Here is a 27610-nt window from a genome sequence, read left to right as displayed (position 1 = left end):
TCACAATATTGAACTCGAAACGCCAGCAATGCTGAGAACGGACGTTTCCCAAACCAGCAGGCTCTTACCTCAAGTGTAATACCGAAGATCACATCAAGGGGATCAATGACATTCCCCAGAGATTTGCTCATTTTCCGGCCGTGAGCATCACGAACGATGGCGTGAAGGTACACCTGAGTTATTTAAAGATAAACACGAGCATGAATGAAATAAGCAATCTCAATAGAAACACTGGACTACGATAGGAAGAGTTACCCACACTGTACTGATGGTCAGAAATACTGGGCTATGATAGGAAGAGTTACCCACACTGAACTGATGGCCAGTAGCACTGGGCTATGATAGGAAGAGTTACCCACAGTGTACAGATGGCCAGTAGCACTGGGCTACGATAGGAAGAGTTACCCACAATGTACAGATGGCCAGTAGCACTGGGCTTTGATAGGAAGAGTTACCCACAATGTACAGATGGCCAGTAGCACTGGGCTTTGATAGGAAGAGTTACCCACAGTGTACAGATGGCCAGTAGCACTGGGCTTTGATAGGAAGAGTTACCCACAGTGTACAGATGGCCAGTAGCACTGGGCTACAATAGGAAGAGTTACCCACACTGTACAGATGGCCAGTAGCACTGGGCTACAATAGGAAGAGTTACCCACAATGTACAGATGGCCAGTAGCACTGGGCTACAATAGGAAGAGTTACCCACACTGTACAGATGGCCAGTAGCACTGGGCTACAATAGGAAGAGTTACCCACAATGTACAGATGGCCAGTAGCACTGGGCTATGATAGGAAGAGTTACCCACACTGTACAGATGGCCAGTAGCACTGGGCTACGATAGGAAGAGTTACCCACACTGAACTGATGGCCAGTAGCACTGGGCTATGATAGGAAGAGTTACCCACAGTGTACAGATGGCCAGTAGCACTGGGCTACGATAGGAAGAGTTACCCACACTATACAGATGGCCAGTAGCACTGGGCTATGATAGGAAGAGTTACCCACACTATACAGATGGCCAGTAGCACTGGGCTATGATAGGAAGAGTTACCCACAGTGTACAGATGGCCAGTAGCACTGGACTATGATAGGAAGAGTTACCCACACTGTACAGATGGCCAGTAGCACTGGGCTACAATAGGAAGAGTTACCCACACTATACAGATGGCCAGTAGCACTGGACTACGATAGGAAGAGTTACCCACACTGTACAGATGGCCAGTAGCACTGGACTACGATAGGAAGAGTTACCCACACTATACAGATGGCCAGTAGCACTGGACTACGATAGGAAGAGTTACCCACAGTGTACAGATGGCCAGTAGCACTGGGCTACAATAGGAAGAGTTACCCACACTATACAGATGGCCAGTAGCACTGGGCTACAATAGGAAGAGTTACCCACAGTGTACAGATGGCCAGTAGCACTGGGCTACAATAGGAAGAGTTACCCACACTATACAGATGGCCAGTAGCACTGGGCTATGATAGGAAGAGTTACCCACAGTGTACAGATGGCCAGTAGCACTGGGCTATGATAGGAAGAGTTACCCACAGTGTACAGATGGCCAGTAGCACTGGGCTATGATAGGAAGAGTTACCCACAGCCAAATACAATATCGTAACAAAGGTACTCCACCTGGGAATGGGAGGAATCTCTCTTCCCCACACACCCCAAGGCGGTGGTTCGAAGCGGAGGTTCAGTACTGAGGGAGGATGGTCCAGCCTTTGACCTGTAACAAGCCTGCTGCTGCAATTCAGCCTCTTGCATAGGAACAAGTGGAGGCCATTCAGCCCCTCAAGCCTGTTCCGCCATTCAATTCAATCATAGCTGATCTGTATCTTAACTCCATCTGCCCACCTTGGTTCTATAACCTTTAATACTCTTGCCTAACAAAAATCTATCGATCTCTGTTTTAAAATTTTCAATTGATCCCCAGCATCAACAGCTTTTTGGGGGAAGAGAGTTCCAGATTTCCACTCCCCTTTGTGTGAAGAAGTGCTTCCTGACATCACCCCTGAACGGCCTAGCTCTAATTTTAAGATTATGCCCCTTTGTTCTGGACTCCTCACCCCCACCAGAGGAAATAGTTTCTCCCTATCTAATCCTTTGATCATCTTAAACACCTCAATGAGATCAGCCCTTAATCTTCTCTACTCGAGGGAATACAAGCCGAGTCTGTGCCGTGCCACCTGCCCTCGTAATTTAACCCCAATTTTACCTCGCTGAAAGGCAGTTTTCCGGTCAGCTTCAAACCCATCATCACCATCCTGGCCACCCAGAAGAACAAGATGTCATGGCCTGTCTCAAGCAGGGTGCCCGGATAGAAGGCTTTCAAATCCTCCGTCTGCAGGAAGGAAACTCGAGTCAGATTATTTCACATCTAATAATGCAGTATTGCACATATACAGAATTACAGAGAATGTATTGAACTGGTCCATGCCGGCATTTATGCCCCAAATGAGCTGCCTCCCTCCCTACTTCATTACGCCCCCTTGTTCCGGATTCCCTCACCAGAGGAAATAGTTTCTCTTCATCTACCCGATCAAATCCTTTTCTCATTTTGAAACAGCTCGATTAGATCACTCCTCATTCTTCTATTCTCAAGCCAAGTTTATGCAACCTGCTCTCGTAGCTTAATCCTTTTAGCCCCGGTATCAGTCTGGTGAATCTGCCTTGCACCCCCTCCAAGGCCAATATACCCTTCCTGAGGTGCGGTGCCCAGAACTGAACGCAGTACTCCACGTGGGGTCTGACGAAGACTCTATTCAATTGATACGTAACTTCCCTTTGCGTTCCAGTCCCCTTGAGATAAAGGCCAACATTCCATTAGTCGGTCTGATCGCTTTTTGGATCTGTCCACGAGCTTTTAGTAATTTCTGTACATGGATACCCAAATCTCTTAGCTCCTCCATAGTTCCTAGTCTCTTGTCATTTAGAAAATGCACTTTGGTATCCAAATTTTTTTTAAAGATGAACCCGTGTGCGTATTAACTCACTCACCTCGTTCGGCCAACCGAAGATGGAGAATGGGAAAATACCAGAAGAGAACCAGGTATCCAGTACATCGTCATCTGGAAAACAAAGAGGCTGATAACTAAAAGACATACATTTGAGTTAACGCTTCCCATATCATGTCAGTGTTTGACCCGCACAACATAATTGGAATTACATAGAATTTCCAAACAGAAACAGGCCATTTGGCAGGTGTTTATGCTCCACACGAGCCTCCTCCCTCCCTACTTCATCTCACCCTATCAGCATATCCTTCTATTCCTTTCTCCCTCATGTGTTTATCCAGCTTCCCCTTAAATCCATCTATACTATTTGCCTCAACCATTCCTTGTGGTAGCAAGTTCCACATTCTCACCACTCTCTGGGTAAAGAAGTTTCTCCTGAATTCCCTATCGGATTTATTAGTGACTATTTTATATTTATGACCTCTAGTTTTGGACTCCCCCACAATAGGAAACATCGTTGCTACGTCTACCCTTTCAAACCTTACCTAAGGAAGGATATACTTGCCTTAGAGGCGGTGCAACGAAGGTTCACTCGATTTTTAAATTGTTTTTTTATTCATTCATGGGATGTGGGCGTCGCAGGCGAGGCCGGCATTTATTGCCCATCCCTAATTGCCCTTGAGAAGGTGGTGGTGAGCCGCCTTCTTGAACCGCTGCATTCCGTGTGGTGATGGTTCTCCCACAGTGCTGTTAGGAAGGGAGTTCCAGGATTTTGACCCAGCAACGATTGATTCCTGGGATGAGAGGGTTGTCCTATGAGGAGAGATTGAATACATTCTCTGGAGTTTAGAAGAATGAGAAGTGATCTCATTGAAACGTATAAAATTCTTAAGAGGGCTTGACAGGGTAAATGCTGAGAGGTTGTTTCCCATGGCTGGAGAGTCCAGAATTAGGGGGCATAGTCTCAGGATAAGGGGTCCGCCATTTAGGACTGTGATGAGGAGGAATTTCTGCACTCAGAGGGTTGTGAATTTTTGGAATACTTTACCCCAGAGTGCTGTGGATGCTCAGTCATTGAGTATACTCAAGGCTGAGATCGATAGATTTTTGGACTCTCAGGGAATCAAGGGATATGGGGATCGGGCGGGAAAGTAGAGTTGAGGTCGAAGATCAGCCATGATCTGATTGAATAGTGGAGCAGGCTTGAGGGGCCGTATGGCCTACTCCTGCTCCTACTTCTTATGTTCTAAACCCTTTCATAATTTTAAAGGCCTCTATCAGGTCACCTCTCAGCCTTTTTTTTAAAAAGAGTAAAGAGCGCCAGCCTGTTCAATCTTTCCTGATAGGTATAACCTCTCTGTTCTAGTATCAGTATTGAAAATGATTTAGAAAGGAGTTGGTACAGTAATAGACGACTTTGTTGTTTTGAAAAGGGAGGGATGGATAAATAGCTTTAAAAAGCACGTCAGACATGCATGGACAGTTAACCATCAATCAGATAGCAAGGGCCAGGTTCCAGCCTGTGGATCACTCCGACTATTCAGATGCATTACAACCATATCCATTTTTCTAAAATTGAGAAACCAAGGTGAGGTGCAACACCACGGATGAAAAGGGCAAGAGAAAAGATGAGATAAATCAGGGAATAGCGATTAGGTGACATCAAAGAACGGCTTTTAAAAGAATAACTTTTTTTTCAAAAGAGGAACAGAAGGGGGAAGGAGGAAGACTGAGGGGAGTAAGAGACCCACAGTTTTCAGATCCTGGGAAAGAATGTTAAGAGTGAGGGAGGAGTCCTCATTTCAGCACAGCGAGGATAGAGATAGGAGGAAGAAGGGGTAAGGCGGCAACAAGAGAAGAAATTTCAGAGACGCAACGACCATGTTAACAAAGGTAGAGAAAGGCAAGAAAGGTTCAGCTGGAGAGAGAGGGGCTGGAGGCTGGAAGTGAGAAGTTGCCCACCAGGTGACAAGTATGTTTTTCTTGCATCCTGTCCCGGAAAGTGCACGAGAGGTGCTGGAAGAGTCTTGTCTGACACAGGGGCATTGGTCCAACTCTTGGTCAGACTTGGGTTTTATAAAGGCAGATTCACCAGAATGATACTGGGGCTAAAAGGATTAAGCTACGAGAGCAGGTTGCATAAACTTGGCTTGAGAATAGAAGAATGAGGAGTGATCTAATCGAGCTGTTTCAAAATGAGAAAAGGATTTGATCGGGTAGATGAAGAGAAACTATTTCCTCTGGTGAGGGAATCCGGAACAAGGGGGCGTAATGAAGTAGGGAGGGAGGCAGCTCATTTGGGGCATAAATGCCGGCATGGACCAGTTCAATACATTCTCTGTAATTCTGTATATGTGCAATACTGCATTATTAGATGTGAAATAATCTGACTCGAGTTTCCTTCCTGCAGACGGAGGATTTGAAAGCCTTCTATCCGGGCACCCTGCTTGAGACAGGCCATGACATCTTGTTCTTCTGGGTGGCCAGGATGGTGATGATGGGTTTGAAGCTGACCGGAAAACTGCCTTTCAGCGAGGTAAAATTGGGGTTAAATTACGAGGGCAGGTGGCACGGCACAGACTCGGCTTGTATTCCCTCGAGTAGAGAAGATTAAGGGCTGATCTCATTGAGGTGTTTAAGATGATCAAAGGATTAGATAGGGAGAAACTATTTCTCTGGTGGGGGTGAGGAGTCCAGAACAATGGGGCATAATCTTAAAATTAGAGCTAGGCCGTTCAGGGGTGATGTCAGGAAGCACTTCTTCACACAAAGGGGAGTGGAGAGGAAGAGGAAATCGAGCTTCTTGGGGGGGGGGGCAGTGTTAGCAATGGAGGGGGGTGCAGGAATCCCATCGGAGGGGAGCGGGAGGTCCAGAACGTAACTAGATGAAGGATTTAGGGTGGAGAGGTTAACGGTTTGTCCTGGCAGTTGTTGGTTAAGATGCCCATTCTCTGAACTCAAGAGGTTGTAACTGAAAAATAAAGCCTCCTCCTCTCCTGCTTCATTAATTTAGACACTTAACGTTAACTCAACTTGACATTATATGTGGACAGTTACACCCAAAACATGACCTTATGTCCTACATTACAACAGTGACCACATTTCAAAAGTACTTCATTAGCTGTAAAGCACTTTGCGATGGCCTGAGGTCATGAAAGGCGCTGTAAAAATGCAAGTGGCAGAGGCTTGAGTACTGCGCACAGTTCTGGTCACCACATTACAGGAAGGATGCAATTGCACTAGAGAGGGTGCAGAGGAGATTTACGAGGATGTTGCCAGGACTGGAGAATTTTAGCTATGAGGAAAGATTGGATAGGCTGGGGTTGTTCTCTTTGAACAGAGGAGACTGAGGGGTGATTTAATTGAGGTGTACAAAATTACGAGGGGCCTGGATGGAGTGGATAGGGAGGACCTATTTCCCTTAGCGGATGGGTCAATAACCAGAGGTCATAGATTTGAAGTGATTGGTAGAAGGATTAGAGGGAGCCGAGGAAAACTTTTTTTCACCCAAGAGGGTGGTGGGTGTCTGGAACTCACTGCCTGAAAGGGTGGTAGAGGCAGAAACCCTCAACTCATTTTAAAAGTACCTGGATGTGCACCTGAAGTGAAGGGCTACGGACCAAACGCTGGAAAGTGGGATGAAGGCCGGGTGGGCTCATTTTCGGCCGACGCGGACACGATGGGCCGAACGGCCTCCTTCTGTACCGTAAATTTTCTATGATTCTGTAAGTTTTTCTTTCTTATTTCACATGCTGTTGGGACCTGCTGCACATTTCCAGCACTCAACATTTTTTAGATGAGAAACAACTGTAAGTCATTTTCACTCCGAGGCTGTAATTAGTCAAGAAATACTGCCGAGTCACCACATTCACTCAGTTCAAGGAGGACATTTTCTTTTCTCTCCACAGTTTTAGTTTAATAAGCAGGTCAATTTTGAGCCGACATTCAGCAATTGAACAACTAACAAGACGGATGCCCGCGATCCCTGCCCCCTTGGTCCCAACTATCCGCCCGAGGTGGGGGGGGGGGGGGGGGGGGGGGAGGGGGAGGTGGGGGACAGGAGACACCAGACGTGCAGCCCACCCCCCGTACCTTGTCGAAGCGAGATCAGATCGGGAGAGACGTTGAAACTCTTGGCCGCTTTCTGTCTGGCGATCTCCTCCGTGCGGCCGCTCACCCAGTACTTCCCGTCGGTGTCCTGGCGGAGTAAAGACGGTGTGGTTTAAATCAACGTGCAATATCCACCATCGTAGGAACAGGAGGAGGCCATTCAGCCCCTCGAGCCTGTTCTGCCATTCAATTAGATAGTGGGTGATCTGTATCTTAACTCCATTTACCCGCCTTGGTTCACTAACCCTTAATACCCTTTGCCCAACAAAAATCTATCAATCTCAGTTTTGAAATTTTCAATTGACCCCCAGTCTCAACAGCTTTTTTTTTTGGTGAAAGAGTTCCAGATTTCCACTACCCTTTGTGTGAAGAAACGCTTCCTGACATCACCTCTGAACGGCCTAGCTCTAATTTTAAGGTTTCGCACCACCTTGCTCTGGCTCCCCCACCCCACCATCCGCGAGTGAGGTGCGTTACCTCAGAGGGCACGAGCCCCCACTCCACGGTCATCACCCAGAGCAGCAAGGCAGGTTCCAAGGTGACACAACAGCCCCTTTCTGGAATGCAGTTGCCTTTCTACGCTTTCTTATTCCAACCTGGTCAAATCCTGGAGTGGGGCTCGACTCCTAAAACTCTCGAGTCAGAGGCAAGAGAGATATCATCGAGACAAGCTAACACCTACAGCCACGATGACAACTCCTCACCCATCCCACTGAAGTAATTATTCTCACCTCAGATAACAGTGCTGTTTCAGTCCATCACCCACCTCCCCCCCCCAACCCGGTGCGGTACGGAGGGAGTGCTGCACTGTTGGAGGTGCCGTCTTTCAGGTGAGATGTTAAACCGAGGCCCCATCCGCCCTCTCAGGTGGACATAAAAGATCCCAGAGCCACTATTTTGAAGAAGAACAGTGTTCTGGCCTAATATTTATCCCTCAACCAACATCACTAAAACAGATTATCTGGTTATTATCACATTGCTGTTTATTGGATGTTGCTGTGTGTAAAATTGGCTGCCGTGTGTCCTACATTGCCAGCGACTACACTTCAGAAAAGTACTTCATTGGCTGTAAAGCGCTTTGGGACGTCCTGAGGTCATGAGAGGTGCTATATAAATGCAAATTCTTTCACTCTTTTTCTTTCTAAGCCACTCTGCCTAGCTGCTTCCCTTCCCCCTTCAAAAGGGCTCTTGAAAACTTCTCTCATCAGTGCGTTGAGTACTCTCCTTCCTTAATCTTTTCAGTGCTCTCCTCTCCCCTCGTTCAGTGCTCGAAGGCGCTATTCTATCCGATACACAGGTTCTGCTGAAGGACCGGACGTTTGAGAATCCAGCAAGGGACGTCGACCGTTCCGAGGGTCTTACCTCTCCAGGAGGGACTGCGGGATCGTTCACCGTGACAAAATAGGCCGGCGTACGATGTCCCCACCACAGCTGCCGGGAAATGCACCAGTCCCTGCAGAGAAGGCAGATACCGGATGTTAACACTGGTGAAATGGACAGACAACCGCCAAGGTGAAATTTAACGCAGAGAAGTGTGAAGTGATGCATTTTGGAAGGAAGAATGAGGAGAGGCAATATAAACTAAATTTAATGGGGGTGCAGGAACAGAGAGACCTGTGGGTACATATACACAAATCTTTGAAGGTGGCAGGACAAGTTGAGAAGGCTGTTAAAAAAGTATATGGGATCCTGGGCTTTTTAAATAGACTGGGGTGGACATTCATCTGACGAAGGGGATAATCTCCGAAAGCTTGTGATTTTAAAATAAATTTGTTGGACTATAACCTGGTGTTGTAAGATTCCTTACATTTTTAAATAGAGGCATAGAGTACAAAAGCAAGGAAGTGATGATAAACCTTAATAAAACATTGTTTGGGCCTCAGCTGGAGCATTGTGTTCAATTCTGGGCACCACACTTTAGGAAGGATGTCAAGGCCTTGGAGAGGGTGTGATATGGAGATGCCGGTGATGGACTGGGGTGGACAAATGTAAGCAATCTTACAACACCAGGTTATAGTCCAACAGTTTTATTTGAAAATCACAAGCTTTCGGAGATTATCTCCTTCATCAGGTGAGTGAGTCATTCACCTGACGGAGGAGGTAAGCTCCGAAAGCTTATGATTTTCAAATAAAACTGTTGGACTATAACCTGGTGTTGAACGATTGCTTACATTGGAGAGGGTGTGGAAGAGATTTACTAGAATGGTTCTGGGGATGAGGGACTTCAGTTAGGTGGAGAGACTGGAGAAACTGGGGTTGTTCTCCTTAGAGCAGAGAAGCTCAAGGAAAGATTTGATAGAGGTGTTCAATATTATGTGGGGTTTCGATAGAGTAAATAAGGAGAAACCGTTTCCATTGGCAGGAGGGTCGGTAACCAGAGGACGCAGATTTAAGGTAATTGGCAAAAGAACCAGAGGGGGAAGAGGAGGAGAATTTTTTTTACGCAGCGAGTTATGATCTGGAATGTACTGCCTGAAAGAGTGGTGGAAACAGGTTCAATAATAATTTTCAAAAGGGAATGGGATAAATACTTGAAAAGGAAAAAAAATTGCAGGGCTGTGGGATAAGAGCAGGGGGGGGGGCGAGGGACTAATTGGATAGTTCTTTCAAAAGAGCCGGCACAGGCACGATGGGCCGAATAGCCTCCTTCAGTGCTGTACGATCCTCTGAACCCCCTCTTAAAACTACTGATGCAGACCTGCTAACGTCTCTGTGGGTAAGACCGGCACAGGCCAGAGACAGATGGAGAACCAGGGACCTCCCTGGTCCCTGCCGTTAAAGGACTCGCTTAACCACGCAGCCATCAGGGGAGTGCTGGAAATTAGTCTGACCGGCACCTCAACCAAACCGTTTCCCATCAACTCACATCTACAGGGTTTGCTCAGCTCCTGCTGACACTGGTCAGCCCGCTGTGTGTCGGATAGTGTAAAACATAATAGCTTGACAATACGGATGTCAGTATTAATATCTTTGTAGATATGTATTCCCTCAAGTAAGGAAGATTAAGGGGTGATCTAATTGAGGTGTTTAAGATGATTAAAAGATTGTATAGGGTAGATGCAGAAAATCTATTTCCTCTGGTGGGGGAAGAGTCCAGAATAACCTTAAAATTAGAGCCAGGCCGTTCAGGGGTGATGTCAGGGAGCACTTCTTCACACAAAGGGGAGTGGAAATCTGGAACTCTCTTCCCCCCAAAAAGCTGTTGAGGCTGGGGGTCAAACAGAGATCGATAGATTTTTGTTAGGCAAAGGGTATTAAGGGTTATAGAACCAAGACGGGTAGATGGAGTTAAGATACAGATCAGCCGTGATCTAACCGAATGGCAGAATAGGCTCGAGGGGCTGAATGGCCTGCTCCTGATTCTACGTATTATGAGAATGTGTTCTGTGTGATAGTGGCGAACACATGGTTTGGATCAGGTCATTAGGGGAGTGCGAAGTAAGCAGGAGGAATGAAAGTGCTTATATAAGAATTATAGCTTGTTTGGAGTCAAGATGTCTATGTTTCAGCTGTTAGCACTGTGTTAAAGTGTGATGTTTATAACTATACAAAGTTTATAACTATACAAAAACTAAGCCACATTCCAATGAGAATGGAGTGCATGTTGTGCGGCATTGACATCTTCTGGCATAGTAGCAAATGAGACAAAGATTACATGACAATAATCTCAGAATTGATAGGTTTAGATCAAGTCATCTGACATTGTCCAACTCGATGAATAAATATGCTCACTTTCAGTAATTCCTTGGTATTCCATGCCAAGAACTCTTTTTGATTAGGAATCAAGAGTTGAAGACTGACCCAAGGAATATCCTACTGGTAAGTATATAGATGCATAACTCGCTTGTACTTTCTGTCGGTATTAATAAAACCAACAAGTTGATTTATCTATGGCATCCGAACCCGTATCATTTGGGCTAATCTACTCGGTTGATCTAACGCTGTTCGCACCTGATGTTGTCCATCCAATTAAACCAAGTCTTGAGGTGGGTCTCGGGGACAATCTTCAGATCTCCGTTCCGCACCGCATCAGCCGCCATTTTCGCCATCTCATTGCAGCGCACGTACCACTGCGGCTTTAGCAGGGGCTCCACAATGTCCTTGGAGCGGCTGGAAAGGAACAGACATAGCTCTATCATTTGGTCACTTGGTGTGTGTACACCTTGGCACCTCTTATCGCACTCCTGGGCAAGTTGCAAGAAGCAGCTCATCTCACTTCTGACCCTTTCACTCGCGCTCCCTCTCACTCCCATCGCGCCCTCACTCCCATCGCGCCCTCACTCCCATCGCTGCTGTTGTAGTCCTGGTTCAAATTTTTCTTCCCTTGTTCCGAAGCTCCAAATACACGGTCCTATGCCCTTCCTCACTGTGTTGAAACCAAGACGAACTGCACCATCTCCTCCAACTCAGTTATGATCTGAGATTCACTGCCTGAAAGGGTGGTGGAAGCAGATTCAATAGTAACTTTCAAAAGGGAATTGGATAAATAATTGAAAAGGAAAAATTTGCAGGGCTATGGGGGTAAGTGCAGGGGGGAGTGGGACTAATTGGATAGCTCTTTCAAGGAGCTGGCACAGGCACGATGGGCTGTATGATTCTTTCCCAGGATTTATAAACTATGGAACTCTTTACCTTTTACCTGCCTCCTACCATCTACCCAACTTGGTGTCACCTAATCACTATTCCTCGATTTACCTCGCGTTCTCTTTTCAACGCTGGTGATGTCCTGCTCTATCAGCCTCAGGTCTTCACTTGGTTTCTCAGTTTTAAACAAAAAGCCCCAACATACAAACAAAAAAAGGCTTTATCCAGCTGTTTAGCTCAGGAGCAAGTCATTATGATGTTTTTCCTCCGGTCACTACAGCCAGTTCTCCAGCCCTGTGCCACTGTCCCTGCCATAGCAGGGAAGAGCCAGCAGATGTTCGTTGACTGATGTCGAGTACAGAGTGAGCGTGACTCCAGCAATCGATATCATTTCGAGGTCAGGGGACTCTCCTCCCTCAGCTGTCCCACCCTGCGGGGTTTTAAAAACCCAAACTTAGCCTCACCTGATCAGGACTTTCCAATTTACCTCGACTTCTTTTCGGCTCTTTTCAGCCTCAGTCCTTCGACTTCTCAACGATTAAAAAGCACACACACGTGCACAGTGTTACATCGACTCTACAGCACAAAGACAAGACATTCGGCCCAACTGGTCTTGATTTTCATCTAACCCTATGTAAGGAATCTTACAACACCAGGTTATAGTCCAACAGTTTTATTTGAAAATCACAAGCATTCGGAGGCTTTCTCCTTCAGGTGACGAAGGAGAAAGCCTCCGAAAGCTTGTGATTTTCAAATAAAACTGTTGGACTATAACCTGGTGTTGTAAGATTCCTTACATTTGTCCACCCCAGTCCATCACCGGCATCTCCACTTCACCTAACCCTGTCAGCATATCCTTCTATTCCTTTCTCCCTCATCTGTTTATCTAGCTTCCCCTTAAAGCATCTATGCTATTCACCTCAACCACTCCGTGTGGTAGCAAGTTCCACATTCTAATCACTCTCTGGGTAAAGATGTTTCTCCTGAATTCCCTATTGGATTTATTAGTGACTATATTATATTTATTAAATGTCTCGCCGCACAATCTACACTGATATTTTTTTTTCTTATGTTACGGTCCTGCACTGTCTCACCCTGTGGTAAAAAGCCCTGGGTCTGTGGTCTATACCTGCAGAATGGCACCACCATAGGATTGTCCTTCACCTCCTTGAAGAGTCCCTTTTGTTTCAGGGCGTCCAGCACCGCTTTACGGGCGTCAAACCTCTTCATTCCCTGCACAAAGTGGGAACAACAAAATTTTTTTTAAAGTAATGCACGGTACACTTTGATCGATGGCAAAGCAGTTCGGGTCCCTTGACCGCGTTTGTCTTCCTGCTCCATCCCCTTCCCAAAAGATGGTGGCTAACCTATGCTGTACCTGCCCTGGGAGTGTTTGATGGGATAGTGTAGAGGGAGCTTTACTCGGTATCTAACCCGTGCTGTACCTGCCCTGGGAGCGTGTGATGGGACAGTGTAGAGGGAGCTTTACTCTGTATCTAACCCGTGCTGTACCTGCCCTGGGAGCGTCTGATGGGACAGTGTAGAGGGAGCTTTACTCTGTATCTAACCCGTGCTGTACCTGCCCTGGGAGCGTGTGATGGGACAGTGTAGAGGGAGCTTTACTCTGTATCTAACCCGTGCTGTACCTGCCCTGGGAGCGTCTGATGGGACAGTGTAGAGGGAGCTTTACTCGGTATCTAACCCGTGCTGTACCTGCCCTGGGAGTGTTTGATGGGACAGTGTAGAGGGAGCTTTACTCTGTATCTAACCCGTGCTGTACCTGCCCTGGGAGTGTTTGATGGGACAGTGAAGAGGGAGCTTTACTCGGTATCTAACCCGTGCTGTACCTGCCCTGGGAGCGTGTGATGGGACAGTGTAGAGGGAGCTTTACTCTGTATCTAACCCATGCTGTACTTGCCCCGGGAGTGTTTGATGCCTCCGTTCATTCACCAAGGACACAGCTTGGACTTGCTGAAATGGAAGGCATTCTGTTCCACAGGACTAACAACCCTCACTTCAATGAGCAGAAAAATTGAGGTAAAAAAAAATTAGTTACCAAGAAAGGCTCAGGGACGTTGATGAGAGAGCCGTTATCATCCATGATGTTTATGAACTCAAGGCCGTGCCTCATGCCCACTTCATAATCATTCTGGTCGTGAGCTGGGGTGATCTTTACGGCACCTATAGAGAATGAAGTTAGAAATGTTTGAACCCTGGTTGGCCACAGTTCTCAGCAGTCACATCCAAATATCGTGGGACATACCATTAGGAGAGAACGATTCACCTCCTTGGTGAATTCACTTGGTCGTGGGTTCAAGTCCCACTCCAGAGACTTAAGCCCATCATCTAGGCTGACACTCCCAGTGCAGTAGTGCTGCACTGTCGGAGGCGCCGTCTTTCGGATGAGACATTAAACCAAGGCCCCGTCTGCCCTCTCAGGTGGACATAAAAGATCCAGTGACATTATTTTGAAGAAGAGCATGGGGAGTTCTCCCCCGGTGCCCTGGCCAATATTTATCCCTCAGCTAACTTCACTAAAACAACAGATTATCTGGTCATTATCACATTGCTGTTTGTGGGATCTTGCAGTGCACAAATTGGCTGCCGTGTTTCCTACATTACAACAGTGACCGCACTTCAAAAAGTACTTCATTGGCTGTAAAGCACTTTGGGACGTCCTGAGGTGGTGAAAGGCGCTTTATAAATTGATAAAAAGGTATATAAAAATGAGTTGGACACTGGGCACGTTACCTGTTCCAAAATTCATGTCCACGAACTCATCGAAGACAACGGGCATTTTCCGGTCACAGAAAGGATGAATGACAAACTTTCCCTTCAGGTTCTAGAAAGAAAAAGCAAAAAATCAGCTGCCATTTCAATTAAAATTTATTCAAGAGATTAAGTGAGTTGGGCCGGCAGGTTAAAATAACCAAAAGCGCCATTTTCCTTCGGACCGTGCTCTGCTGTTGCCGTGACTCCCCGCTGTCCACACTACGCTGCAGGATCTGACCAATTGACTACACAGTCAAAATTTTGAGGGATTTTGATAGAGTAAGTAAGGAGAAACCGTTCCACTGGCAGGAGGGTTGGTAACCAGAGGACACAGATTTAAGATAATTGGCAAAAGAACCAGAAGGGAAATGAGGAGAGTATTTTTTCTACGCAGCGAGTTGTTATGATCTGGAACGCACTGTCTGAAAAGGCGATGGAAGCAGATTTAACAGTAACTTTCAAAAGGGAATTGGATAAACTCTTGAAAAGGAAACATTTGCAGGGCAATCGGGAACGAGCAAGGGGAGTGGGACTAATTGGACAGATGTTTCAAAGAGCCGGCACAGACACGATGAATTGAATGGCCTCTTTCTGTGCCATATAATTGTATGAATCGCTGGGGGAAAAAAAATTAAATCCAAGCCCAGGCTTTTGGGAAAGGATGAGGCCTTCAAGGACAAACTGGAAATAAGGCATGTCCTCACAAAAGATAATACCAGGGTTAAATTTCATCAGTTATTGGTCCACTCCACCCCCACCAAGGTTTCGAATGGAATTAGGAGACGTAGGTAAGAAGAACAAAGAGGGAGTTGATCAGACGGCCGTAATACGTCAGTCATTAGTTATAGAAATATGATATATTGGCTATGAAGCACTTTGGGGCATCCCGCAGTAAAGGTGAAACAAAATCATTAAAGAGGAAGTGTACAAGAAGCACATACTATATGCAACAATCTTAATATACACACACCACACAGCCTGACTCACACTGCATTTGGAGGGGGTGCAGCACGGATTCATCAGAATGGTACCAGGGCTAAAAGGGTTAAATTATGAGGGTCGATTGCATAGATTAGGCTTTTTCTTTCTTTTTTTCTAGTCACAAGGTCTCGCTAATCCATTTTTTTTAATTGTGTTTTAGGCCCCCCCCTTTTAAACCAAAAAACCCAAAATAAGCGTCAAATTAAAATGTTATTGTTTCGGTCCACGATGCACTCCAGTCCCTGCGGTGCCCATCAGTCGCGGAAAGCCTCAAGCATACCGGCAGACACCGCGTGCGCCATCTCCAGGGCCACCCAGGCGCGTAGAATGCCGCGGAAGAGAGGCAGACAGGTGGAGCGACCGCCCGCCTGAGCCGCATCTAACCCGGACCTGTGAATAGCCGCCTTGGACAGACCCAGGAGCAGTCCCACGAGGACGTCCACCGTCCTGCCCGCCCCCCTCCTCACCGGGCGGCCAAAGATCAGGAGCGTGGGACATAGATTAGGCTTGTATTCCCTTGAATACAGAAGATAAGGGCTGATCTAATTGAGGTGTTTAAGATGATTAAAGGATAATGATAGGGTAGATAGAGGGAAATTATTGGGAGAGTCCAGGACAACAGGGGCATAACCTTAAAATTAGAGCCAGGCCATTCAGGGGTGATGTCAGGAAACGTTTCTTCACACAAAGGGGAGTGGAAATCTGGAACTCTCTCCCCCAAAAAGTTGTTGAGGCTGGGGGTCAATTAAAAATTTCGAAACTGAGATTGATAGATTTTTGTTGGGCAACGGTATTAAGGGTTACGGAACCAAGGCGGATAGATGGAGTTAAGATACAGATCAACCATGATCTAACTGAATGGGGGAACAAGCTCGAATGGCTTCCTCCTGTTCCTATGTTCCACACAGACAGCGCTGCTCACAGCAAGGCAACAGCATCCACTGTTATCTAAGGACAGCGACATTATAATATTTAAAATAGTATGCATTATTCTATACCAAAGTGTTGGTCTATTCCTTTTAAGGCTACAAAGTCTAACTGACGTTAAGTAAGCACGGCAAGAGTTGATTCGCAGGTAAGTCAACAGGCTTCAAACACCATGGCTCAGGTATGTCCTGTTGATCTGAGAGCTGGTCGGCACGTTCCAAGCAACCCACGTTTCGGTGTTACCTGGTATCTGGGATCCTTCGGGTGTACGGACACAGCAGTGTCTCCCAGCATGGTCTCCACACGAGTGGTCGCCACCACTACTTCCTCATCTATAAAGACACGGGAAAAGAAATTACTGTCCTGTCCAGCGTGCCCGGGATAATTTCTCATTCATAGTATCATGGTAGGTACAGCACAGAAGGAGGCCATTCAGCCCATAGTGCCCGTGCCGGCTCTGTTGGAGCTATCCAATTAGTCCCACTCCCCTGCTCTTTCCCCATACCCCTGCACATGTTTTCCCTTTTGAAAGTTACTATTGAATCTGCTTCCACCGCCCTTTCAGGCAGCGCATTCCAGATCATAATAACTCGCTGCCTAAAAAAATGTCTCCTCCGTCACCTCTGGCTCTTTTGCCGATCACCTTAAATCTGTGTCCTCTGGTCACCGACCCTTCTGCCACTAGAAACAGTTTCTCCTTATTTACTCTGTCAAAACCCTTCATGATTTTGAACACCTCTATCAAATCTCCCCTTAACCTTCTCTGTTCTAAGGAGAACAATCCCAGCTTCTCCAGACTCTCCACATAATTGAGGTCCCTCATCCCTGGTACCGTTCTAGTAAATCTCTTCTGCACCCTCTCTAAGGTCGTGACATCCTTCCTGAAGTGTGGTGCCCAGAATTGAACACAATACTCCAGCTGAGGCCTAACCAATGTTTTATAAAGGTTATTTTATAACCTTTATAAAACATTGCTCCACTTTTCCAGCTTCCACCCTAACCACGTCAAAGAGGCCATCCCCTATGGACAGGCCCTGCGAATACACAGGGTCTGCTCAGACGAGGAGGAACGCGATGGACACCTACAGACGCTGAAAGACGCCCTAGTAAGAACGGGATATGATGCTCGACTCATCGATCGACAGTTCCGACGGGCCACAGCGAAAAATCGCGTAGACCTCCTCAGAAGACTAACACGGGACGCAACCAACAGAGTACCCTTCGTCGTCCAGTACTTCCCCGGAGCGGAGAAACTACGCCATGTTCTCCGCAGCCTTCAACATGTCATCAATGATGACGAACACCTCGCTAAGGCCATCCCCACACCTCCACTACTCGCCTTTAAACAGCCACCCAACCTCAAACAAACCATCGTTCGCAGCAAATTACCCAGCTTTCAGGAGAACAGCGTCCACGACACCACACAACCCTGCAAGACATGCCAGATCATCGACACAGATACCGCCATCACACGAGAGGACACCACCCACCAGGTGCACGGTTCATACTCCTGTGACTTGGCCAACGTTGTCTACCTCATACGTTGCAGGAAAGGATGCCCCAGAGCATGGTACATTGGCGAGACCATGCAGACGCTGCGACAACGGATGAACGGACACCGCGCAACAATCGCCAAACAGGAGGGCTCTCTCCCTGTCGGGGAACACTTCAGCAGTCATGGACATTCAGCCACCGACCTTCGGGTAAGCATACTCCAAGGCGGCCTTCGAGACACACAACAACGCAAAATCGTCGAGCAGAAATTGATAGCCAAGTTCCGCACCCATGAGGATGGCCTCAACCGGGATCTTGGGTTCATGTCACACTACACGTAACCCCACCAGCGAACAAATGTTATCTGTTTTTAATATAACGGGTCATTGACTGTCTTCCTTCTCTCTCTCTCTCTTTTTTTTTGGGGGGTTTGTATATTCGGTGGCCTTTTAGTTGACACCTCTCTGTCTGCTCACTGTGATTGCCTTGGCAACGGGCAGTAATCACCAGGCATTGTTCTGTGATTTTCAAATGCGAAGGATTCGAAAATTTCATTTCCACACCGTTCACCTGAGGAAGGAGGAAGCCTCCGAAAGCTTGTGGAATTTAAAATAAATTTGTTGGACTATAACTTGGTGTTGTGAAATTGTTTACAATTGTCAACCCCAGTCCATCACCGGCATCTCCACATTATAAAGGTTTAGCATAGCTTCCTTGCTTTTGTACTCTATGCCTCTATTAATAAGGCCCAGGATCCCATATGCTTTTTTAACAGCCTTCTCAACTTGTTCTACCACCTTGTATGTGCACCCCCAGGTCTCTGTTCCTACACCCCCTTTAAAATTGTACCATTTAGTTTATATTGCCTCTCCTTATTCTTCCTACCCAAATGCATCACTTCACACTTCTCTGCATTAAATTTCACCTGCCATGAGTCTGCCCATTTCAATTACAGGGCTAAGGGGAAAAGGCAGGGGAATGGGACTAATTGGATAGATCTTTCAAGGAGCCGGCACAGGCACAATGGGCCGAATGGCCTCCGTCTGTGCTGTATCATTATAGGATTCTATGATGTGTGTAGAAGAGGAGCTTCTTCGATGAATACAAGGCTCTCAGTTTGCAGCTTCACTTTAAATGACACTGAGAGGCAGGGAGAATAATCACAAAAGCTGGAAATTTGGAATTACACCTGGAGTCAGTCAGGGCCATCATTTGGGACACAAATCCACCCAAAACTTCACCCTGTCTTTCCGTCTGTCAGAGTCTGACTGCCGCAGTTATGGTTTCTGTTATTAAAATAACAACACTACTGTTGTCACTTTACGAGATATGGAAACAGGCACCAAGTGAGAGCTCAGGGAATTCCTGGAACACGACCACTGGCAGATCTGAAACTAACCAGCTGTACTTCTCGGAGATTAGACTGGTGCCTCCAGCGGCTCAGTCTGAGTGGGGAGGAGTCAGCAGTATCGTCGTGAAGTCTTATTTCTCGAGACCATAATCCGGGACAAAATTCAATTTTCCCTTGGAGAAACATGGGTTTAATAAATAACAGCCAGCACGGATTTGTTAAAGGCAAATTGTGTCTGACAAACTTGATTTGAGTTCTTCGACGAAGTAACGGAGAGGGTTGACGAGGGTAATGTGGTTGATGTCGTGTATACGTACTTTCAAAAGCCTTTGATAAAGTGCCACATAATAGACTTGTTAGCAAAATTGAAACCCGTGGGATTAAAGGGGCAGTGGCTGCATGGGTACAAAAATTGGCTAAGGGGCAGAAAGCAGAGTGTAGTGGTGAACAGTTGTTTTTCAGACTGGAGGGAAGTGTTCAAAATTATAACAGGGCTATGGGGAAAGAGCAGGGGGAGGGGGATTAATTGGATAGCTCTTTCAAAGAGCCGGCACAGGTACGATGGACCGAATGGCCTCCTTCTATTTCTGGAAGACTCTAAAGAGCTTCGCACAAGCGAGAGTAATTTTGCGCGACTGAACTCAGCGTTTGGTGCAGAATTATGATTTTAACCAGCACTGCACGCATCTGGAAGTCGATTCCCTTTCACTGGACTCACCCGATCCTTCGATTTTATATGCAAAGGAGATCAGAACTCCAAACTCCACCTTGTCCTTGTAATTGGGTACGGGAAGCAGTGTTCGTCCCATCAACTCCTTCTTGTCCACCTGATGGAAGAAACGCATCTCAGTTTGTCCAAAGTTTTCTTCAGATCATTACAGATTATTACTCTCACAAGGCTGTGCTGAGTTTGCCGATCTCAGCCAGAGTGGCAGCATGGGGCGCGGCAGCTGACCTCCAATTCGGGCCTCTTGCGCATCCCCCACCACTGGCAGCCGTGCCTTCAGCTGTCTAGGCCCTAAGCTCTGGAATTCCCTCCCTAAACCTCTCCGCCTCTCTCTCCTCCTTCAAGACACGCCTTAAAACCTACCTCTTTGACCAAGCTTTTGGTCACCTGTCCTAAAATCCCCTTTATGTGACTCGGTGTCAAGTTTTGTCCGTTAACGCTCCTGTGAAGCGACTTGGGATGTTTTACTACGCTAAAGGCCCTGTATTAATGCAAGTTGGTGTTGTCAGCATCCGTTGGCTGGAGATGGGCGAGGGAAGGAACGATCAGCCCAGAATCATCACACCTGAGCGCCATTCGAGGACACCCCATGGTCGAATAGCCGGACACCATTCACCGTTTGGGCTTGCACGCGTAGAATGGCCATCTGGGTGAGATACAGAGGGCAAGTGAGGCGCAAGAGACCGTAACCTCCAGCGAAGAGTTAGCGCCTTGAGGGGAGAAGGGAGAAAGAATATGGAGCCCCGCACCCGTGATGTTCACTTTACAACGGACACAGAGGCGGTTTTACACCCCGTCCACTACTGCTCTCCGTCAACTTCAATAGAGTGTAAAATCGGGTGGGGAGTAAAATTGGAGGTACTCCCGATCTGGTCAGTTTCCCGACAGGCGGGTTAGGTTCAAATCACACCCAGATTTTCGGCGGCACGAGACGTAAAGTGATCCAAATATGAACTGCAGTCGAGCACAAAGTGATACTTCCAGAGACATCAAGTTACTTGAGCTTTGCGTCGCCCTCAGGTAATCGCTGTGTTATACAGAGAATAAAGGACAGCGGGGAAGTGATCAAAAAGGCGCAGCCCCTCTGACTGTCCCTTCCTTCCCCTCTCAGGGCTCCAGCCAGGATTAGTAGCAAGGTAGGAATTGCTAGGCGAGAAAAAGACCCAGGTCCATCTAGTTCGTCTTCTACACAGGAAGAGGAGGCCTTTCAGCCCCTCGAGTCTGTTCCGCCTTTCAATGCTGATCTGCACCAAAACTCCATTTACCCGCCTTTGCTCCATGTCCCTGATACCCTTACCTAACAAAAATCTTTTGAAATTTTCAATTGACCCCCCCAGCCTCAAAAGCTTTTTGGGGAAGATAGTTCCAGATTTCTACTACCCTTGGTGTGAAAAAGACTACCCTCCTGGCAGTCACAAGATACAACGATAATTGAATTGTTGACTAATCATAGCAATCAATCTCTATCAGTTAGTCTACAACAGACCCCGACACGAGGCGAGGAAAACCCCCAGTGGTGGAGAGCTTTGGGAACCATAGGTCTAAAAATCTGCTCCTTCCAAGCATAATACACTTACCACATGTCATGTCTCAAATTACTGATATACTGTATCCCAAAGCTCCTGTATGAAGGATTGTGGAGGTCGATATACTCCCCATGTCTCAATGATTGCACTTTTCTCATCTCGTCCCCTGCCCCCAACACTTCAGTACATCAAAACTGAAATATTTCTAAACAGAAGCTCTGCTGATCACTGCAAAGAACGGGATCAGTATATTGCAGGATGCCCGAAATCGTGTGGTACTCAAGATCGAAAACTTACTGGAACGCTCTCTCCCAAAAAGCTGTTGAGGCTGGGGGGTCAATTGAAAATTTCAAAACGGAGATTGACAGATTTTGGTTAGGCAAAGGGTATTAAGGGTTACGGAACCAAGGCGGGTAAATGGAGTTAAGATACAGATCAGCCACGATCTAGTTGAATGGCGGAACAGGCTCGAGGGGCTGGATGGCCTCCTCCTGTTCCCATGCTGCTCTCAGACTCCCTGTAACTGATCTATCAGAGGGGGAATCGAACACGTTTCTTGGAAGTTCAGGAGATGATGAAATAAAAGGAGGTTCTGCACCGTAATGGTCAGAAAATCACAAGTTGGAGGACCGGAATTTCCTGATACGCGCTCCCAGCCAGGAGTGGTGAGGGGCAAAATCCCAGCCCAGATTCAACGTGAAAAACATATTCATATATTTTGAAATATAGACCAAGATTTTGTCTCCAGCATCGGCTGAAGGCTGAATGATGGCCAGGAAAACTCCCTGCGTTTTGAAAAAACTGCCGTGGGATCTTTTACACCCACCGGGACAGGCAGACAAAACCCCCAGTTTAACACCTCATCTGAAAGACAGCACCTCCGACAGTGCAGCGCTCTCCCAGTACTGCACTGGAGCGTCAGCCTGGATTGTGGGCTCGAGTCCCGGTGCGGGGTTTGAAGCCGCCACCTTTCTGACTCGGGGACAAGAGAGCTACCGACCGAGCCACGGTGGTAAGTTCATGTTTTAGGTGCGACGGGTCTGATGGAAGATTTTGCCTCAACTTTAACAGCCCTTACAACTAAATGCTGACTGACCTGTTTGCAGTCTCAGTATTTTCCGTTTCTATTGTGTTACATCAGCTAAGCCTTGTATGTAGATGTACCTGAACAGCACACAGATTTGGAAGCACGTGGTGAGTCATAACAGTTTGGCATATTACTCATCGGTACCTCGATTTCGGAAATGGCGGAGTTGAGCGTGCAGGACCAGTTGACCAAACGCTTGCTGCGGTAAATCACCCCTTCATCGTGCAGTCTGATGAAAGCTTCTTCAACTGCGTTCGAGAGTTTCTTCGGAAGGAGAAAAAGAGACACGAATGAATGATTAAATCCTCCATGTGAGAATCCCATGGTTAAATCCTCCATGTGAGACTCCAATGGTTAAATCCTCCATGTGAGACTCCAATGGTTAAATCCTCCATATGAGACTCCAATGGTTAAATCCTCCATATGAGACTCCAATGATTAAATCCTCCATGTGAGAGTCCAATGATTAAATCCTCCATATGAGAGTCCAATGATTAAATCCTCTATGTAAGACTCCAACGATTAAATCTTCCGTGTGCCAAGCAACAAATGGTACACTCGACACCGGCAATACATTAAAACATAAATGTGCCTGACAAAAAGGTGCCTCACCTCTCGTTACGACTGCCAGGTTAATGCAGGAGCACTTTGTAATTCTGATCACATCAACTACACATTTCACACAGTGTCTGGGTAAAGATTTATACACCGGAAGTGTCTAGACATGATGCTCCGGCCATCATGAGGCGTGGGGCAGGTGTGATGGACTAGCTGGTCTTTTCCTGCCCGTCAATTCCGTATGTTATTTCAATGATTTGAAAAATCTCACAATGCGCATTGGATTACGACTAAAGTCACAGCTCTTCCCAGTCCCCTCCCAAGTCGCGAGCCGTCACCAACGCACCCTGGCAGAACCTGCCTGCCCAGGTGTACTCACAGCATCCATAGTGAAGCAGGCGCGGTCCCAGTCCAGAGACGAGCCCAGCTTCCGCAGCTGATGGTAAATACGGTCGCCTTTCCTGTAGAAGAAACAAGGACAGAAAAAGAACTAAGGATGACACACACTTGGAAGAGGCTTCATAAACGAAGACAGCCTAAAACCTTTGTTACGGGACTGGGTAGTTAAACATCAAATACATTTCTTGCATGTCGGGCAGTGTTACTAACTTAGGGTGCCGGCCGCGGCTCACTGCGTAGCACTCGCGCCTCTCAGTCAGAAGGTCGTGGGTTCAAGCCCCACTCCAGGAACTTGAGGGCAAAATCTAGGCCAACACTTCAGGACAGTACTGAGGGAGTGCTGCACCGTCGGAGATGCCTTTTTCCAGATGAGACATTAAACCCAATCAGGTGGAATTCAAGGGTCGCACGGTGCTAGTGGAAGAGGAGCGGGGAGTTTTCCCAATGCCCCGGCCAACACTCCTCCCTCAACCAAAAATAGACTATCTGTTTGTGGGATCATGCTGTGCAACGACTGGCTGCCGCATTTGTCTATATTAGAAAGGTGACTGCATCTCAGAAGTAATTCATTGGCTGCGAAGCGTCCTGAGGAAGTAAGAACGTGCTATATCAAAGCAAATGTTTTTTCTTCCCTTCCAGAAAATGAGGAGAAAAAGAAGAGGAGGCGAAGGAAGGAGAAGGAGGCGAGGGAAGGAGACGAGGCGAGGGAAGGAGACGAGGCGAGGGAAGGAGACGAGGCGAGGGAAGGAGACGAGGCGAGGGAAGGAGACGAGGCGAGGGAAGGAGACGAGGCGAGGGAAGGAGACGAGGCGAGGGAAGGAGACGAGGCGAAGGAAGGAGAAGGAGGCGAAGGAAGGAGACGGAGGCGAAGGAAGGAGACGGAGGCGAAGGAAGGAGACGGAGGCGAAGGAAGGAGACGGAGGCGAAGGAAGGAGACGGAGGCGAAGGAAGGAGACGGAGGCGAAGGAAGGAGACGGAGGCGAAGGAAGGAGACGAGGCGAGGGAAGGAGACGAGGCGAAGGAAGGAGACGGAGGCGAAGGAAGGAGACGAGGCGAGGGAAGGAGACGAGGCGAGGGAAGGAGACGAGGCGAAGGAAGGAGACGGAGGCGAAGGAAGGAGAGGGAGGCGAAGGAAGGAGAAGGAGGCGAAGGAAGGAGACGGAGGCGAAGGAAGGCGAGGAGGCGAAGGAAGGAGAAGGAGGCGAAGGAAGGAGACGAGGCGAAGGAAGGAGACGGAGGCGAAGGAAGGAGAAGGAGGCGAAGGAAGGAGACGGAGGCGAGGGAAGGAGACGAGGCGAAGGAAGGAGACGGAGGCGAAGGAAGGAGAAGGAGGCGAAGGAAGGAGACGGAGGCGAAGGAAGGAGAAGGAGGCGAAGGAAGGAGACGGAGGCGAAGGAAGGAGACGGAGGCGAAGGAAGGAGACGGAGGCGAAGGAAGGAGACGGAGGCGAAGGAAGGAGACGGAGGCGAAGGAAGGAGAAGGAGGCGAAGGAAGGAGACGGAGGCGAAGGAAGGAGACGGAGGCGAAGGAAGGAGAAGGAGGCGAAGGAAGGAGAAGGAGGCGAAGGAAGGAGAAGGAGGCGAAGGAAGGAGACGGAGGCGAAGGAAGGAGAGGAGGCGAAGGAAGGAGAAGGAGGCGAAGGAAGGAGACGGAGGCGAAGGAAGGAGACGGAGGCGAAGGAAGGAGAAGGAGGCGAAGGAAGGAGACGGAGGCGAGGGAAGGAGACGGAGGCGAAGGAAGGAGAAGGAGGCGAAGGAAGGAGACGAGGCGAGGGTAGGAGACGGAGGTGAAGGAAGGAGAAGGAGGCGAAGGAAGGAGACGGAGGCGAAGGAAGGAGAGGAGGCGAAGGAAGGAGAAGGAGGCGAAGGAAGGAGACGGAGGCGAAGGAAGGAGAAGGAGGCGAGGGAAGGAGGAGGAGGCGAGGGAAGGAGGAGGAGGCGAAGGAAGGAGACGGAGGCGAAGGAAGGAGACGGAGGCGAAGGAAGGAGAAGGAGGCGAGGGAAGGAGGAGGAGGCGAAGGAAGGAGACGGAGGCGAAGGAAGGAGACGGAGGCGAAGGAAGGAGAAGGAGGCGAAGGAAGGAGGAGGAGGCGAAGGAAGGAGACGGAGGCGAAGGAAGGAGAAGGAGGCGAAGGAAGGAGACGGAGGCGAAGGAAGGAGACGAGGCGAGGGAAGGAGACGGAGGCGAAGGAAGGAGAAGGAGGCGAGGGAAGGAGAAGGAGGCGAGGGAAGGAGGAGGAGGCGAAGGAAGGAGACGGAGGCGAAGGAAGGAGACGGAGGCGAAGGAAGGAGACGGAGGCGAAGGAAGGAGAAGGAGGCGAGGGAAGGAGAAGGAGGCGAGGGAAGGAGGAGGAGGCGAAGGAAGGAGACGGAGGCGAAGGAAGGAGAAGGAGGCGAAGGAAGGAGAAGGAGGCGAAGGAAGGAGACGGAGGCGAAGGAAGGAGAAGGAGGCGAGGGAAGGAGAAGGAGGCGAGGGAAGGAGGAGGAGGCGAAGGAAGGAGACGGAGGCGAAGGAAGGAGAAGGAGGCGAGGGAAGGAGAAGGAGGCGAGGGAAGGAGACGGAGGCGAAGGAAGGAGACGAGGCGAAGGAAGGAGAAGGAGGCGAAGGAAGGAGAAGGAGGCGAGGGAAGGAGGAGGAGGCGAAGGAAGGAGACGGAGGCGAAGGAAGGAGACGAGGCGAAGGAAGGAGACGGAGGCGAAGGAAGGAGAAGGAGGCGAAGGAAGGAGACGAGGCGAGGGAAGGAGAAGGAGGCGAAGGAAGGAGACGAGGCGAAGGAAGGAGACGGAGGCGAAGGAAGGAGACGGAGGCGAAGGAAGGAGACGGAGGCGAAGGAAGGAGACGGAGGCGAAGGAAGGAGAAGGAGGCGAAGGAAGGAGACGAGGCGAAGGAAGGAGACGAGGCGAAGGAAGGAGACGGAGGCGAAGGAAGGAGACGGAGGCGAAGGAAGGAGACGAGGCGAAGGAAGGAGACGAGGCGAAGGAAGGAGACGAGGCGAGGGAAGGAGACGAGGCGAGGGAAGGAGACGAGGCGAAGGAAGGAGAAGGAGGCGAAGGAAGGAGACGGAGGCGAAGGAAGGAGACGGAGGCGAAGGAAGGAGACGAGGCGAAGGAAGGAGAAGGAGGCGAAGGAAGGAGACGAGGCGAAGGAAGGAGACGGAGGCGAAGGAAGGAGAAGGAGGCGAAGGAAGGAGACGGAGGCGAAGGAAGGCGAGAAAGAGGATAAAAAGGAGAATGAGCAGCACTGATTCCCAGCTATGTCAACACCCCACTGCTTGGCAGACACGGTCAAGTGGAGAAGGATGTACTGTTGTTCCCAGAGTTAGGAACAAGTACCTGGCCCGAGGCTGCTGCAAACTCACTGCATGTCGGACCCCCCAATCGGGCACAGTGAGAAGACTTTCATCCCACTTAAAAAGTAGGACGGGTTCAAACTCCGATCCCAATCGACGAAACGACTGCCATTAACGCTCGACCGAGCCAAGCAGCTTCCGCCATTCACCTTCGGACGATACAATTCCCCTGGTCGGGATCGGGAGCCCACGTTTCCTACACAGCCGCCCCCTCCCCCCCACCCCGGAGGAAGTGCCGACGAGGGCTTCGATCCGCACTCACTCGTTCTTCCACTTCCACACCTCCTCGATGAAGCTCTGCCGACCCAGGTCGTGCCGGGTTCTCCCCGTCTCGCGCCAAAGCTTCTTCTCCACCACGACTTGTGTGGCGATGCCGGCGTGATCACACCCGGGGTTCCACAGCGTCGTCTCTCCGCGCATACGGTGCCTGGTTAAAGAAAAAAAAACACCAAGAACAATGGGAGTCTGGTCGAGGACCTTTTTAAACATAAGGTGGAAAACCCGCCCGACTGGAAGAGGTGTCCGGTCACCGAGGATCGCGATTGTTAACGATCTTTCATTTTAATGTATCCATTTCAGTCGAGCGCTGATGACATCACCAACAGGGAGGGTGCCAAGTCCTAATTAACATGCAATTCTTTACCCCTCCCTCTCCCCACATCACCAAATCTTTTCTCCCAAAACTCCCGACTCTCCATCACCCAAGTAACCAATTGTAATGTGTGAACCGTAACACGGCTATCCCAACATGGAGGGCATCACATGGAAGGCAAAACGTCC

The 27610-nt window shown here is 48.6% G+C and overlaps 1 protein-coding gene across 4 annotated transcripts in view; it reads right to left on the bottom strand.

Annotated features, from left to right (window-relative positions):
• Positions 1-27610, bottom strand: part of vars1 (valyl-tRNA synthetase 1) — a 57099-nt gene that overhangs the window by 15503 nt on the left and 13986 nt on the right. For all 4 annotated transcript variants that reach the window (XM_067973929.1, XM_067973928.1, XM_067973931.1 and 1 more), the window contains exons 9-22: positions 27093-27257; positions 23462-23543; positions 22669-22788; positions 19903-20011; positions 16583-16671; positions 14411-14501; positions 13716-13840; positions 12789-12892; positions 11027-11185; positions 8438-8528; positions 7058-7163; positions 3009-3079; positions 2227-2352; positions 69-173 (exon numbers count right to left, since the gene is read on the bottom strand). In XM_067973929.1, the coding sequence (XP_067830030.1) occupies positions 69-173; positions 2227-2352; positions 3009-3079; positions 7058-7163; positions 8438-8528; positions 11027-11185; positions 12789-12892; positions 13716-13840; positions 14411-14501; positions 16583-16671; positions 19903-20011; positions 22669-22788; positions 23462-23543; positions 27093-27257 (1543 nt within the window). The remainder of the gene's footprint in view (positions 1-68; positions 174-2226; positions 2353-3008; positions 3080-7057; positions 7164-8437; positions 8529-11026; positions 11186-12788; positions 12893-13715; positions 13841-14410; positions 14502-16582; positions 16672-19902; positions 20012-22668; positions 22789-23461; positions 23544-27092; positions 27258-27610) is intronic.

This window comes from Heptranchias perlo, chromosome 39, assembly GCF_035084215.1.
Source record: "Heptranchias perlo isolate sHepPer1 chromosome 39, sHepPer1.hap1, whole genome shotgun sequence".
Lineage (NCBI taxonomy): Eukaryota > Metazoa > Chordata > Chondrichthyes > Hexanchiformes > Hexanchidae > Heptranchias > Heptranchias perlo.
Note: the sequence above shows the minus strand (reverse complement) of the source record. Positions and strands in the feature narration are given on the sequence as shown.